Source organism: Rhinolophus hipposideros, assembly GCF_964194185.1.
Source record: "Rhinolophus hipposideros genome assembly, chromosome: X".
Taxonomy (NCBI): Eukaryota; Metazoa; Chordata; class Mammalia; order Chiroptera; family Rhinolophidae; genus Rhinolophus; species Rhinolophus hipposideros.
The window spans coordinates 84,829,860-84,847,105 of record NC_138046.1 but is presented as its reverse complement, the minus strand read 5'-3'; the positions used below and the strand labels follow the sequence as shown (position 1 = coordinate 84,847,105).

The 17,246-nt window shown below is 44.9% G+C and overlaps 1 protein-coding gene across 5 annotated transcripts in view; it reads right to left on the bottom strand.

The window, feature by feature from the left end:
• Positions 1 to 17,246, bottom strand: part of IQSEC2 (IQ motif and Sec7 domain ArfGEF 2) — an 83,592-nt gene that overhangs the window by 46,499 nt on the left and 19,847 nt on the right. For all 5 annotated transcript variants that reach the window (XM_081043375.1, XM_081043376.1, XM_081043374.1 and 2 more), the window contains exon 2: positions 7,109 to 7,138. In XM_081043375.1, coding sequence (XP_080899501.1) covers positions 7,109 to 7,138 — 30 coding nt within the window. The remainder of the gene's footprint in view (positions 1 to 7,108; positions 7,139 to 17,246) is intronic.

Genomic DNA, 17,246 nt, shown 5'->3' with positions numbered 1-17,246 from the left:
AAGTAAGGAAAAATTTTTAGATAAAACAGGGCACTTTTATGCAAAAGCATGAAATTTGAAAGCATAGTGAGCAAAGGTCAATTTGCATTAGAGTAGGAACCAAAACCTTGATGAATTGGGTAATCTTACAATCGAGACTGCCCTTTGGGCTCTGACCTCACTGTGGACACATAAAAACTATGGTCATCGTAGAAGACCAAGTACAAAGTATCTGACCTCTCTACCCTCACCCCCTTCAGAGAGAATCAACTCCCACCTACAGCCCCTTTCCACCTCATGTTACCACAGGCTGGATAAAAACACTGCAGTCATATGGGAGATGGACCCTGAAGGTGGAAGGTCACAGAGTCTCCAGGCTGATAGCCACATCAGGCCTCATGAAAGCAGAGGAAGCCAGTCCAGAGAGAGGAGTCAGTGACAAAGAGATGAGAGGGACCAGGCAAGCCATGAGAGATGAGAATCAAGACATGGACGCCAGAGATGAAGAGAGGGAGGGAGAGAAGGAGGGAGGGAGGGAGGGAGGGAGGGAGAGAGAGAGAGAGAGAGAGAGAGAGAGAGAGACAGAGAGAGACAGAGAGACAGAGAGAGAGAGAGAGAGCGCGAGCGCGCAGTCTTGGTCCCTTGGTCCTTGATTTCTTGCTCCCACTTCCAGTTGGCGTGAGGCCTGGCTATACTTCATTTACTGTTCTTAGATTCTGTGAGATGTAGCCTCACAATAGCTCCCCACCCTTTATTCTTGAGCAATTTTGAGTGGGTTTCTGTTCCCTGCAACAAAATGTACCCAGACTAAGAGAAGGGAAAATTGGGGATATAAGTGCAGGGCTTGCATAAGCAAAAATCGCATAAAGAACACTTATGTAGGGAGGGGTGAATGCAATTATAAAGCATTTGTGTTTGTTCACCCAAATGCTCCCTCATTTCCTAACACTTGCTCTCATAGACACATGCTACAGCCACATACGCACACACACTGACATTCAAAGGCACACAGAAACAAAGGCAACAACAACCAGATATGCTCTTATGTGGACACCCTGACATGTACAGACACGCACCAGCGTGCAGCACTGCCCGTGCCCACAGCCGCATGGACACGGTCAGCCTGCCTGCATGAAAGCCATGGATGGCACTGCCCATAAGGCTAGGGCCAGGAGTGAAGGCTCGACTGGGCACTGCACTGCCTGTCTTCCCAGCTGCCAAGTGACTCATCCGCAGGGCTGTTAACTAAAGCCAGGACAGAGGGGACAGAGGCAAGGGGAGGGGAAGAGAGAGAAGGCAAGTTTATTTTGGTGCCAATCAGGCATGCAGCCAGCTTAGGGGTCACCCACTTCCTGCGGCTGGGCCAGGTGGGGGCAAGGGAATACAAACAGGAAGGGGAGGGAGGACCCTCTTCCTCCTTCTGGACCCTCGACCCTCGTGAACTTCCTGGAAAGATATTTCCAACTGACTCCGCCTCTCTCCTCCTCTGTCCTACTGTCTGATTCCAGCTGCGCCCCCTCCAGACTCGTCCTTACAACTGGCTTCTCCTCAGCAGCACACTCCCTTTTGGGCTTGCCAGAGCTGGCTCACGTGTGCCGGTACCCCGCTTCCGTCCACCAGCCGCCACCCCCCACCACAAAGGATCACCCAGTACAGGCCTGGTACATTGGGAATGCTCTCTATGTGCTTCTGGAATACGATTGGGTTAACCCTGGTACAGCACAACCCAGTGGTGACTATCACTCTGATGGGCTGGATTCCTATCCTAGTTCGACCAGGGCGGGAGTTACTTTAACTCTTTAAGCCTCAGTTTCCTCATCTGTAAGATGACAAGAACATATATATATCCTATAGGATTACTGTGAGGGTTGAGAGAATATAGGAGAGTGCCCAGCACGGTGCCAGCATACATTAGCTTTAGCGATCAGCCAGTAAGCGCTGCTGCTAACAACCGCCTCAGGCCTGGGGCAGCAGCACTTACAGAGAGCCGAGTTCCAGGCCCGGCTCCACCTCACAGTACCCAGAGGACTGCAGGCAAGTCACATAAGCTCTCAGAGCACTGTCTCTTATATAAAATGGGGATTCGTGATGTGACACCATAGATTTACTGTAAAGATTTCAACCTGTCAAGTGTCCTGTGTGGAACCCAGCTCTTAGAAGTGGCTTAATAAATTGCAGCAGTGATTACTAAGGATACTGTGTTTCCCCGAAAATAAGACACAGCTGGACCATCAGCTCTAATGCGTCTTTTGGAGCAAAAATTAATATAAGACCTGGCCTTATTTTTCTATAATATAAGACCAGGTCTTGTATAATATAATGTGATATTAAGACCGGGTCTTGTATAATATGATATGATATGATATGATATATAATATAATATAATGTAATGTAATATAATATAATACCAGGTATAATATAATACTGGGTCTTATATTAATTTTTGCTCCAAAAGACGCATTAGAGCTGATGGTCTGGCTAGGTCTTATTTTTGGGGAAACAGGGTAGCAGGAAGAGCTCAGACCTCCAGAGCCAAAGAAGCCCAGGAAGGAGGAAGCAGGCAAGAAAGGCTTCCCAGAGCGGGCAGGACTGGAGTTGGGCTCCCAAGCCAGAGCGTGTTGGGCAGGCAGCAAGTGACAAGGTTCCAGGCAAAGGAAGCTGGATGGGGGAGCAACCAGGCTGCACTGGACAGGAAGCAGCATGGGAAGGAAGAGTCGGCTGCAGCTGGGGCGGCTCTGGGGACTGGTGGTGTCTTGGACATGTGGATGGGGGGACCATGGAAGGTCCATGAGGTCTCAGCCACCCCAGCTTACCAGGAAGGGGATTGTCACTGTGTGAGGGATACAAATAATAAGGCGGGAGGAGGGTGGTAGATGAGGGTAAAGGGGATAAAATATATGGTGATGGAAGGAGAACTGACTCTGGATAGTGAACACACAATGGGATTTATAGATGATGTAATACAGAATTGTAAACCTGAAATCTATGTAATTTTAGTAACAATTGTCACCCCAATAAACTTTAATTTAAAAAAAATAAATGATAAATATCTAACTATTACATTGTTTTGTACACCTGAAACTAATAAAAAAAAACACAAGGAAGACTCTTAGAGATTATCTAATCCAAACTCCCATTGGGCAAATGGGGGCACTGAGGTCCAGAGTGGGAGGCCTCCTCTGGGAGCAGAGCCAGCAGTGGCTCCTCCTCTCATTTTTCCTCCCAAGATTGCAGCGGCTCCTGTTGCCATGGGGACATCCCTGGGTGTCAGTGGCTCCACACGCCCTTCCTCCTTTCCTAACAACAGGCCACCTCCTCCAGCTTGCAACCCCAGCCTGCCTGCCCCCCCCCCTCCCACCCCAGTTCCAGTTTGACCCTCTAGGACTGAGCTCCCTCTGCGTCAGTGGCAGACATATCGGTCCCTCCTGCCCCTCTGCTTTCAAGTTCTACGCTTCTCCACATTTCTCAAGCTTGACTATCCAATATATGACAAAGGATTAGGTTAGGGGAGGGCAGAAGGCTCTCCAATGTGTTGAGCCATTATTTTGTGCTGAGCATTGCTTTACTGTAAATTCTCTCATCAGCCCACCGAAGTCAGAATTATTGTCCCCATTTTACCGATGAGGAAACTAATAAGGATCAGAGAAGTTAAGTGACTTTGCAAAGAGCACACAGCTAGGAAGCAGGCTCTGCTGAGAGCTAGCTTCGAGACCTTGAGCCATTGCCATTCCCTCTCTGGACCTTGGCTTAAGGTACCTCTAGGTTTGACGACTTCTTAGGGATCTACAGGAAGCCGAGGCACCTTTCTCTGTCCACAGCCCTCTTGCAACAACAGCTGTTCAGCTCTAATTAGACACCACACTTCCTCCGGCACCCCATACCGGGAAGCCCTCAGGCCTTGGCCCTGCCATGGGCTTGGGGTGGGTGGGGTTTCAATCCACCAATTCGGCTCATTCCTTGCTGTTCCACGTCCGACAAAGTGAAGGCCTAGCCCCTCTCCTTGGTGTTTTTCCTATCTTCCTAACCTTTCCCCTTCACACACACACAGAGTATATTAAAGGACCCTGGGGCTCCAAGGGATGAACAGATTTGTGCAGTCACGTAACTAGAAAGTGACCTAGCCATAAACAGAGCCCTTTGCTGCCCTTGCTATACTGCAAAGCCCAGCTTCTCCTCCAGACTTCTCCAGCTCCTCACTGACAACAAAAGGTGTCTGTGACCTGGCGCTGACTAGCGTTCTGATCTTTAACATTTGTGCCTTTTCTGCCCAGATCTGTTTTAGCCCAACCGTCTGCTCCCATCTCTAAACCCACTCTCACTTCCTGGGCATGCTGGTTCCACTTCCAGCGATTCCCTCTGTATGCAGAGTTTGCGTGTCAGTCCTTCACAGCCCAGCTCAGATGCTGCATTTTCCAGGAAGCCATTCCTGACCCCTAACTGAAGTGAGCTCAAGAATTTACGGGTGGGGGGAGGGAGATGAGGGTAAGGGGGATCAAATATATGGTGATGGAAGGAGAATTGACTCTTGGGTGGTGAGCACGCAGTGGGATTTATAGATGATGTCATACAGAATTGCACTCCTGAAATCTATGTAATTTCACTAACAATTGTCACCCCAATAAATTAAAAAAGAAAGAAAGCATTTACATGCGGGTCCTGAGAGCATCCTCAGACAGTCCCACCTGGGCCTGGTTCCCCGTTCAAGAGTCTTCCCAACACGTTTGCAAGATTCTGCCCCACAAGCGCTATATGTCAGGTCCCTTCCACAGCCCAAGTTTCACCCTTGCTTCTCCAATTGCCGAGTCCCCAAGGGCCCTGTAGCCTCCTTGACTGCGGGCCCAAGATCAATGGCAGGAAGCACGTCTTAGTGACACAAATGCTGGCTTTGGAACCAGACAGCTCAGGGCGTGAGTCAGAGTGATCAACACAGCCCCACGGCTCTTCTTTCCTTGGGCACAGCACTTACCCTCGCGGGAACCCCCTATTCCCCGTCTGTAAGTCAGGGATCCCAACCCATGTCTAATAGGGCTGTTGTGAACATTAAATAAGATCATGTTCAGAGTTCTTAGTAAGTGAGGAGCAAACGATAACTGCTACTATTACTAATATTAGGATGAGGATGAGAATGATTACTATTATCCGTAAGGCTGTCGACATCTCCTGCAGGGATGGCGTAGGCAGGGCTCTGGGCTTAGTGCCTGGCAGACCTGGGTTTGAATCCCGGCTCAGCCAAACATTAGTCGCGTGGTTGTGGGTAAAACCCATAACCAGGCCGAGCCTCAGTTTCCTCAACTGTAAAACAATGATGATAAGGCCAGCCAAGTTTCCACCTACAGTGCCACTGGGAGGATCAAACAAAAGAAAGTCCCTGACAACTTCAGTAAATTGTAAAGGACCAACTTATATCATCCTATGACTTATGATTATGATAATTACTAAATACCCTGAGCTACAGGTCCCAGGAACTTCCCTGCTGGGAAGAGCTCAGAGCTGGAGAACCTTTAATGGGTCCCTTGACAAGTAGCAGACGTATCAACAGGGATGCAGTGGGGAGGGCTGTGCTGGAAGTCAGCCCAAGTTGCCTTTCTCTAAACCCACAGTGGGACAGTGGGATTCGTGTCCTTTGCTAGACTAGTGCCTTCCTAAATGCTAGGATAGGCTGTGCCCATGCCCCTTGGCTGCAGGCTGGGACTAATTGTGTCTTGTATACATTGGGCCTGATTGCCGCCATTACATTCCCCTTGATTTCCTGCTGACCCACAGCCCCTATCTCGGCCCTGGGCATCAGTGTGCCCACCCCATACCCCCTGCCTGGGATACTAGGGCACAGTGTGTCTCATTACACACTTCTGTCTGCCTCCCATATCTACTGCCTGGGTGCCAGGACCCGGGCTGCTGCATATGGCTGAGCATGCTATGCCCTGCACAAGCGTTCACAGCCAAGAGGGCGTGAGTGGGGACTGAATCCAACCTGTGCTCTGCTCACCAAGCTGGGAACCCTGGTGAGGAGACATAATAGCCCAGTGGAAAGGGAACATTTCTCCAACTGATCCACTCAGTGGATTCTGTTCTTCACAAAGGTGCTATACAGAGGGTGCCAAAAACACGTATACACATTTTAAGAAAAGGAAAAATGTATTAAAATTACACTGATGGTAACCACTTTGAGCACCTCTTGTAATTGCAGAAGTCAAACGTGACTTGTATTCATCTTTTGTTATTGGTATAGATTGAGTATTCTACTTTTAATACAGTTTTTTCCTTTCTTAAAACGTGTATACATTTTTTTGGCACCCTCTGTGTATGTCCGTTGCAACCCTGGCTGGGACTGAGTACACTCATCCGATGCCTCTGGTGCCTGGGCCCATCTCATCTCAGAGGCCCATCCATCAGCCCTGGCCTGGATGCTAAGGCCGATGGGCCCCACTCTGAGATCCTCACCATTCCCACTTAGTCCCTATACTCAACATTGTGTCTTCATGAAGCTTCTGACAGGGTAAGGCCTGGGAAATGCACAAATAGCCCTTGTCTCTAACCCAGTTTTACTCCTGCCTCCTCAAGTGGCAGATTGATGACACCCTGAAACGTTACTGAAACTTGTGAACCTTTTTTTTAACCAAGCACGCAAAAAAAAAAGTGCACTTGTCACCATAATTATGTTTCTAATATGTAGAATGTGTCACATCAAAAGTCCATCCAAATCCCACTACTCAGGACTAATGCAGTTCAGGGTGGAGCACAAGAGCCAGACCAGGGTAGCCCCACGTCTACTGTGCCCTCTTCTCCTGGGGGTACAAGGTGGAGAAGGTCCCAGGGTCGGAGGTGACCTGCCTGCAGGTCGGCTTTCCCACCTGGGCACCTCCCCTGACCCTTCCAGGGTTCAGCCCAGCACTGGAGTCAGTCAGGGTCAGAAAGACTGAGGAACAGTTTCAACTCCCTCCCCGTGCTTGCCAAATTCACTCCAGCCCTCCCACCCTACTCCATACCCCCCCAATACCAACAGGACAAAACCAGCTCTGGAGTTGGCCCCCACCCCTACCTATGGATCCTGAAGTAACAAACCAGAAGTCCCCACCCCCCCAGTCCCTGCCCCACCTCCCAACTCATGCTAAAGAAAGGAAGTACTGACCTGACTGTTCTGGAATTCTCCCCATCAGATCTGAAAGGGAAATAGAAAAAAAAATCAACAGTTAGCATATGCTTTCTCTTCTTCTTCCCCCGCTACCCTATGTAGTGGCCTTGAGGCCTGACACACGTCATGAAAATGAGGGGTAGGGTATTTCTTGCAGAATGAAAAGCCAGTGTAAGTGCCGTGAGATGGCACAGGGCCTGGCCAGTGGTTGGGACAGGGAAGAGGACAGTGTGGCTGGGATAGAGTGAGTGAGGGGAAGAGTGGTCAGAGGTGAGGTCGCAGAGGTGCCAGGAACCAACCACGTGGGCCTGATGGGTCATGGTGAGGAGTAAGGCCATCCTCGGAGTGGCTGAGAGGCAGCCTGCAGCTGTGCGCAGGAACAACGCCCGAGCTTTGAACACAGACAGACGGAGCCTCAGATAACGGCTCTACCACTTACCAGCCCTAGTACCTGGGCAAGTCACTTCTCTCGGAACTTGAACCTCAGTCTCCCCACTTGTAACATGAGGCCAATTCTCAGAGGGCTGTTGGGATGATTAAGCCCTTTGGAACCCAGCAGACAAATGCCAGGTATTATTAACAACATAGAAAACGCTTTGCCAATTGCCTGGTCCAACCTGCTTATTTTCCAGATGAAGAGAATGAGGCAGAGAGGGTGAGTCAGCCGCTGAGCTCCTTTTTACTACATGGGTCTGCCTTCTTCACTGTGAGGCCCCTCAGAGGCAATGGAAGGGAGACAAAAGAGAATGGAGTGGGGGACAGCTTTGAGGGAACCGAGGGGATGAGCGAAATCTGAACTACATCCCTCTGCTGCTCCTCCCTAAGAGGTGTGTGTCTGTGTGCACATGCATGCACACACACACAGGTAAGGAGAGTTAGGAAGGATGGGAGCTGGTGCATTGGGGGTGGGGAAGGGCAGGAAGAAAGAGCAGGGAACTTGGTAGAAGTGGGAGAGTGTGGGAATTGCCTTCCCCATCACCTGTCGTCTTTCTCCATCTTTATCCACCGCCCCCAACCCTAACCGACTGCACAGCGGACAGAGATGAACACATCGCAGGCTCTGTCCTCAGCCGAGAGAACCATGATGTGACCTTTAGTGAGGGGAGCGTCATCTATGCAGAGTGCAAAATGAGAGAGGGACACACACAGGTAGGGTGGTGGACCTCAGAAGAGAGTATTTGTTGGAAAAGTGAAGGGAGCACCCCCCAGTGAGGTGAGGCAGGCAAGCATCAGGGTGCTAGGGCTTAGACAGTGAGCTCAGTACAGTAGTTGAGTCCAGTACTTCCAGTTCTGCTACTTATTAGCCACATAATCCTGGGCAAGGCACTCCTCTCTGTCCACCCTCAGCTTTGTCACATGTAAAATGGGGGCGGGATAATGACAATCCCTCCCCTTGGTGGAGGAGGGGGTGCAGTGAGGCTCGGTACATTGGTACAGTGCCTGGTACATGGTACATGCGCAGTCAACAACAATGGTTCCAACCTATAGCCTTCGCAGCCCCCTAAAGGATGGAGGACCAGGGTCATAGAGCACCTTTTCACATTTATTAAAACTTTTTATCTGACTCTGCAGCAACGAGATTGCTTCTGAAGCCTGGCTCAATTATTCACAGGTACACGGTCAGAGGGGCCTAACTTCAATGACTCCCTGACTATTGAAAGAATGGGAGCCAGGACCCTCAGCCTCTCTCCCAAACATTAACCCTCTGCTCCAGGCACGCTGGTCTCCTTGCCACCCCACCCCCAAAACCCAAAACACTGTTATGCAGTCTACTGTATACCAGGCCCCGACCCAGGAATACAAACCTCAAGGAGCTCGTGGGCTGGCCCCCTGCCCCAATCTACTTTACAGCGACGTATATACTCATCTCCATTGTCATGTGAACAATCACTAAGCACCTACCATGTACCGGGCAAGGTGTCAGGCTCTTTTTGTACATTATCTCCTTCGATCCTGCAAAGTGGGAATTACCTATCCAACTTTAAGGTGATGAAACTGAGACTCAGAGAAACTGAAATGATTTTCCCCATGTCACACAAGTAAGGGGGGGACTTTGTGTGAACCCCGAAGCTCGTGCTCTTACTACCAGGCTCACTGTACTAGCAGCTCAGTGCTGGGCACGTGTGCATGGTTAAGATGGCTTTCCTCATGCTGGTTCCCCAGTGTCAAGACAGACCCTTCCTCTGCAGGGCCCTGTCTTCTCGGAGGTTACCAGATGTGTACCTCTGCTCCAAGAGCATTTCTAGATGATGTTCCAGTCCTCAAGATGGCAGCTAAGAGGAGCAAAAGACACTCTGGGCCATGATGCAGAGTGAATTAGCCAGTTGTCAGTGCGGATTGCTTCTCACTAGTTTGGCGGTAGACGGCATCATACGACCTTCAATGTGATGATGCATCCACCTCAGGGCTCTGCGGCCCCTTATGCGTTTACTATATTATTAATTATGTATAGGTAACGATCATCAAGCCCTGCCCAGTGGTCAATCCACCGCTTACTCCAGGTAGCTGGGCTGCCATTCTTTCAGGGCACAGCACAGACTGGTAGAAAGAATGCTGCGTTCTATTACGGCTCATTCCCTAACTGGCAGCATAGACTTGGACAAGTCATTGCTCTCTGGACCTTAGTTCCTCATCTATAAAACAACGAGGCTCTGTTAGTTGAGTCCCAAATAATCTTCAGGTCCTAAAACATTTAGTTTCCTTAGAATCCCAAAGTTTTTCTTTTATCAACTGGCTCCAGCTGTCTACATGAAGAAGTAAAGACTCAGGATAGCAGGCCTTATTGTATCAATCCACGTCAGGAGAGGAGAAGGATTCCTCCTGCTAGTCCCATAGCCTTCTCCTAATGAAAGGCCGCTTAGCACCCCAGGCTTCTCAAAGGCTCAGTTATGCCAATTTCCATTCTCAGGAGCGATGTCACTAAACAGTAATGCATTAAAGCTTAGGAGTACAGTGACCATATTTGCTGAACCGAAAACTCAGGCATGTAATCTGACCAAGGATGTTGCTGTTTCCAGGTACAAAGAACAATCGGCAGATGAGGGAGCATAAATGGCAAAAAAATCAAAAGTTCCTGAACCTTTTGGGGACTTATTGGGACAACAGAGTAGAATAGCTGAAAAGAATGTAGGACCTCAAGTAGCCATATTGGGGTTTCTGCCCTCGTCTCCTGACGGGATTCCCGACCTCTGGTTTTGATGCTCTTGCCAATCTATAAAAATCTGGGGAAACCATAAGGCACCTCTCACCCAGAACCTGGAATTAGATAAACAAGGTTGTCCTCTAAGAGCTAAACTAATAAAACGAACATAAAACACACCAGAAACAAGATATGCAAAGTGACCTGAAAGAATCAGACTGGTCCTCAAGCCAGGATTTGAGTAACATGTCGAAAAAATCAGGTGTCCAACAGAAAGGAGATTGGACATCAATGAAAACAGAATTTTTTTTAGGAGACTTGAAGGGCAACTGTGAACAGGGCTCCTCCTAGAAGTGTCCTAAGGAGAAAGAGGTGGGTACCCTGACGCAGGAGTCATGCAGGTCTCTCCAAAAGCTGTGAACCAGACCTGGGGTTGCCAGGCACCTCCTGTCCCAAACATCACCTTGTCTAACTGCAAGTCTCTTCAATGGACCACTCCCTTTTCAGACCGGCTGCCAAAGGAACGTCTCTGAAGTGCAAAGCACTTGACATGGTTCCACTTCCATCATCATTCAGTAATTTCCCCACCAACCTTCCTGCTGGTCGAGCCCAACCTCTCCAAAGGTCTAAATCTCACTCTGCCCTTCCATCTGCTTTTGTTTGTTTGTTTTCTTTTGTTTTTAGCACATCTGGTATTTGCTACCTGGAACACTCTTGCCCCTATTTATGGTTTTAGAAATATTTTTGATTTTATTAAAGTGATAGGTGAAATAATTTAAAGAGTCAAATTATAAAAGCATCTTAACAAAAATAATAGCCTCTTGGGGTGGCCGGTTAGCTCAGTTGGTTCGAGCGTGGTTCTAATAACACCAAGGTTACCAGTTTGATCTCTGCATGGGCCCCTGTGAGATGCACCCTCCTTAAAAAAAAAAAAGTCTGTCAACTCTTTTAGTTATTTTTTTCTGAGTTTACACTTATATTTCCAAAGTATATGCTCATATTGCTAATCCATTTGAAATTTTTGTGTATTTTTAAAATTTTATTTTTTCCAAAGCAATACATGTCTATAGATTATTAAGTCACACTGTACTGGAAGGATTATAACAAAAAACACAAATTCCCCAGTCTACCTGTTCCCACCCCACCCCCAACTCCCACTCTCAGAGACAAACCGTTTTCAAGTCTTTTAACTGTCTTCTCAGATACTTACTTCCTCATTTCTAAAGACCACACGCATACTTCCATTTCTTGATTTATTTGTGTAGTGTTATATATTCTGTACAGAATTCTTACTGTGCAGGGAGAGGATACAGCTCTCTTACACATACTTCCACCTCCAGCCCCCAGTTTTCATGCAGGTACACACGTCCCTTCCTCTCATTCTACAAACGTAGTCATATCACAAAGTTTTGGTTAAATCAATATTAGTGATTTACTTATATGACTGCCTCAATACTAATAGTGGATAAATCATATCATATGGTATAGTTACATTTCCTTTTCCACACAACTTTTTCTTTTCCCTGGTGTTGATTACTACTATAATTATTATTACTATTTTGCTTGCTTGCTTAGTTTTCTTCATATATATGATCGATTTTCTCCCAAATCTATCACAAGTGCAATTCTCCTCTCAATATGTTTGGACAAAAAAAAAATGTTTTGACATATCAGGTAAATCCATCAGATTTTTTTTTTTCCCTTCAAGACATCCGTTCCTGCTACAATTCAGACTGGTTGCTCTCTACGCCTGCACAAGGTTGACCTAAGATCTTCTCCCATCCCCACCCCCCGGGATTCTGTGTTGGATTTTCTGTTTCCTAGATTCTTTGACCTTTTTTATGAGTTTATGTCTTCATTTCACTGGAGCACTTTCTCCAGTGCTTCCTGAAAAAGGAGGCATGGGACATAAAATCTTTAGATATTACATGCCTGAGAATGCCTTTATTATGCCCTCACCTTTGATTATCAACTGAGTATAGACTTCTAGGTTGGAAATTATGCCCCCTCAGAATTTTGAGAACACTGCTCCACTGTCTCATAGCTTCCAGTGTGGCTGTTGAGAAGTCCAATGTCTTTTCTTTTTTTTTTAAATTTATTGGGGAGACAATTGTTAGTGAAATTACATAGATTTCAGGTGTACAATTCTGTATTACATCATCTATAAATCCCATTGTGTGTTCACCACCCAGAGTCAGTTCTCCTTCCATCACCATATACTTGATCCCCCTTATCCTCATCTCCCACCCCCACCCCCCTTACCCTCAGGTAACCACTAAACTATTGTCTGTGTTTATGAGTTCTTATTTCTCGTTTGTTTGTCTTGTTCTTTTGTTGTTTTTGGTTTATATACCACATGTCAGTGAAATCATAGGGTTCTCTGCTTTTTCTGTCTGACTTATTTCGCTTAGCATCATACTCTCAAGATCCATCCATGTTGTCACAAATGTTCCTATGTCATCTTTTCTTACCACCGAATAGTATTCCATGGTGTATATATACCACAACATCTTTATCCATTCATCCATCGAAGGACACCTTGGTTGTTTCCATGTCTTGGCCACCATAAACAAAGCTGCAATGAACATTGGAGCACACATGTCTTTATGTATAAATGTTTTCAAATTTTTTGGGTAGACACCCAGAAGAGGGACCGCTGGGTCATATGGTAATTCTATTTGTAATTTTTTGAGGAACCTCCACACCGCCCCCCACAACAGCTGCACCAGTCTGCATTCCCACCAACAGTGGACGAGAGTTCCCCTTCCTCCACAGCCTCTCCAACCCCTGTGACCACCCGTCCCGTTGACGACAGCCATTCTGACTGGGGCGAGGCGATATCTCATTGTGGCTTTTATTTGCATTTCTCTGATGATTAGTGATGTTGAGCATTTTTTCATACGTCTATCTGCCACCTGCATGTCCTCTCTGGAGAAATGTCTCTTCAGGTCCTCCACCCATCCTTCAATCGGGCTGCCCGTTTTTCTGTTGTTGAGCTTCATGTGCTCCTTGTATATTCTGGACACCAGCACCTTATCGGAGGCACCGCTTGCAAAAATCTTCTCCCATTTAGCTGGTCGCCTCCCTACCCCATCGATGGTTTCTTTTGCTGTGCAGAAGCTTTTAAGTTTCACATAGTCCCATTTGTTTATTTTAGCTTTTACTTCCATTGCCTTTGGAGTCAAATTCATAAAATGCTCTCTGAACCCAAGGTCCATAAGTTTAGTACCTATGTTTTCTTCTATGCAGTTTATTGTGTCAGATCTTATGCTTAAGGCTATGATCCATTTTGAATTAATTTTGGTACATGGTGACAGATAGCAGTCCAGTTTCATTCCATTCCACGTGGTTATCCAATTCTCCCAGCACCATTTATTGAAGAGGCTGTCTTTCCTCCATTGTATGTTTTTAGCTTCTTTGTCAAAAATTATCTGTCCATATTTATGTGATTTTATTTCTGGGTACTCAATTCTATTCCATTGGTCTATTTGTCTGTTTTTCTGCCAATACCATGCTGTTTTGATTATTGTAGCCCTGTAGTACAAGCTAAAGTCAGGGAGTGCGATACCTCCAGCATTGTTCTTTTTTCTTAAGATTGCTTTGGCTATTCCGGGTCTTTTGTGGTTCCAAACAAATCTGAGGATTTTTTGTTCTGTTTCTTTAAAAAATGCCATTGGGATTTTGATGGGGATTGCATTAAATCTGTATATTGCTTTGGGTAATATGGCCATTTTAACTATGTTGATTCTTCCAATCCATGAGCACGGAATGTCTTTCCATTTCTTTCTGTCTTCTTCAATTTCTTTCAAGAATGTCTTATAGTTTTCAGCATATAGGTCCTTCACATCCTTGGTTAAGTTTATTCCTAGATATTTTATTCTTTTTGCTGCAATTGCAAAAGGAATTGCTTTTTTTTAATTCTTTTTCTGAGATTTCATTGTTAGTATATAGGAAAGCAATGGACTTTTGTACGTTGATTTTGTAGCCAGCAACTTTACTGTATTCGTTGATTGTTTCTAACAGCTTTTTGGTGGAGTCTTTAGGGTTTTCTATATATAGCATCATGTCATCTGCAAAGAGTGACATTTTAACTTCTTCATTCCCAATTTGGATGCCTTTTATTTCTTTCTTTTGCCTGGTCGCTCTGGCAAGGACTTCCAACACTATGTTGAAAAGCAGAGGTGATAGGGGACAGCCCCGTCGTGTTCCTGAACGTAGAGCAAAGGGCTTCAGTTTTTCCCCATTAATTATGAGATTAGCTGAGGGCTTGTCATAGATGTCCTTTATTATGTTAAGGTATTTTCCTTCTATACCTATTTTATTAAGTGTTTTAATCATAAATGGATGTTGTATCTTGTCAAATGCTTTTCCTGCATCAATTGATACAATCATATGAATACAATCATATGATTTTTGTCCTTTATTTTGTTTATGTGATGTATCACATTGATGGATTTGCGGATGTTGAACCATCCTTGTGCCCCCGTGATGAACCCCACTTGGTCATGATGAATAATACTTTTAATGCATTATTGTATTCGATTTGCTAGAATTTTGTTTAAGATTTTTGCATCAGTATTCATCAGAGATATTGGTCTGTAGTCTTCTTTTTTTGTGTTGTCCTTACCAGGTTTTGGTATGAGGGTAATGTTGACCTCATAAAATGAGTTAGGGAGTACTGTCTCTTCTTCAATTTTTTGGAAGAGTTTGAGCAGGATTGGTATTAGATCCTGTTTGAAGGTTTGGTAGAATTCACTAGTGAAGCCATCTGGTCCCGGACTTTTGCTTTGGGGAAGGTTTTGGATGACTGATTCAATTTCGTTACTGGTGTCAGTCTGTGTAGATTTTCCAGTTCTTCATGGTTCAGCCTTGGAAGGCTATATGTTTCTAACAACTTGTCCATTTCTTCTAGGTTATTGAATTTGGTGGCATATAGTCCTTCATAGTATTCTTGGATGATCCTTTGTATTTCTGTGGTGTCCATGATAACTTCCCCTTTTTCATTTCTGATTTTGTTAATTAGTGTCTTCTCTGTTTTTATCTTAGTGAGTCTAGCCACGGGTTTGTCAATTTTGTTAATCTTTTCAAAGAACAAGCTCTTTGTCACATTAATTTTTTTCTATTGTCTTTTTGTTCTCTATTTCATTTAGTTCTGCACTGATTTTTGTTATTTATTTTCTTCTGCTGACCTTGGGTTTCACTTGTTCTTCTTTTTCTAGTTCCTGAAGGTGTAACATGAGGTTATTTATTTGGGATTTTTCTTGTTTCTTGAGATAGGCCTGTAATGATATAAATTTCCCTCTTAAAACTGCTTTCACTGCATCCCAAAAATTTTGGTAGGATGTATTTTCATTGTCATTTGTTTCTATGTATCTTTTGATCTCTCCTCTATTTTCTTCTTTGATCCAGTCATTCTTTAAAAATATGTTGTTTAATCTCCATGTATTTGTGTTTTTTCCTGCTTTCTTTTCGCAGTTGATATCCAATTTCAAAGCCTTGTGATCAGAGAATATGCTTGGTATGATTTCAGTCTTCTTAAATTTTCTGAGGCTGATTTTATGTCCCAATATATGGTCTATCCTTGAGAATGTTCCAGGTACACTCGAAAAGAATGTATAGTCTGACGTTTTAAGATGAAATGCTATATATATGTCAAATATGTCCATTTCATCTAATGTGTCATTTAGGACTGCTATTTCATTATTTATTTTCTGTTTGGATGATCTATCCATAGCTGTCAATGATGTATTTAAGTCCTCTAGTATAACTGTGTTTTGGTCAATTTCTCCCTTTAGTTCTGTTAGTAGTTGCTTGGTATATTTCGGTGCTTCCTGATTGGGGGCATAAATACTGACGACTGTTATGTCTTCTTGTTGTATAGTCCCCTTTACCATGATGAAATGCCCATCTTGTCTCTTGTTATCTTTTTTCACCGTGAAGTCTGTTTCATCTGATATCATTATGACTACATCTGATTTTCTCTGGGTACCATTTGCTCGGAGTGTCAATTTCCACCCATTCACTTTGAGTCTATCCTTGTTCTTGTAGCTAAGATGTGTCTCTTGGAGACAGCATATGGTTGGGTTTACTTTTTTGATCCAATCTGCTACTCTGTGCCTTTTTATTGGTGAGTTCAGTCCATTTACATTTAGGGTGATTTTTTTTTTTTTAGTTTTATTTTATTTTATTTTTTACATCCCTCACACCGTGAACCCCCCTCCCCCCAAACACCACCACCCCGACCTCACACCGAGCCATCACATTATACACATAAAATTATAGTTGGCATTCATTAATGTCCAGTCTCTGGTGTACAATGCCATGACCAGGCATCCACAGCATCCCTGAGGTGGCATTTAGGGTGATTATTGATACGTGAGGATTTCCTGTCATTCTATCTTTAGTTTTCTGGTAAGGCTGTGTCTCCATTGTTTCTTTGCCTTTTTGTTGTTGTCTGTTATTTCTGTGGGGTGGTATTTTATGATGTTTCCCTCTGTTTATTCTTTTATTACAGTATATATTTCAGTTCTGGATATTTTTTGAGTGGTTACCCTTAAGTTTATGTAAAAGAAAGTTTGATATTTAGAGTATTCCATTTTCTTCAGCACACTTACTTTCTCCATTCCCATATTCCGGTTCAGGCCTTTACTTTCCCCCTTTTTATGTTGCCACAAATTGGCCACTGTCCCTGTTGATGGTGGTTGAATAGCCTCCTTTAGTATTTCTTGTAGTGCAAGTCGTGTATTAGAAAATTCCCTCAGCTTCTGTATGTCTGGAAAGGTCTTTATTCCTCCTTCATATCTAAAGGATATCTTTGCTGGATATATTATTCTTGGCTCATAATTTCTCTCTTTCAATAGTTTGAATATTTGGTTCCACTCCCTCCTGGCTTGTAGAGTTTCTGCTGAACGAACTGATAATAATCTAATGGGCTTTCCTTTGTAGGTTACCGTCTTCTTTTCCCTGGCTGCCTTGAGGATTCTTTCTTTGTCGTTG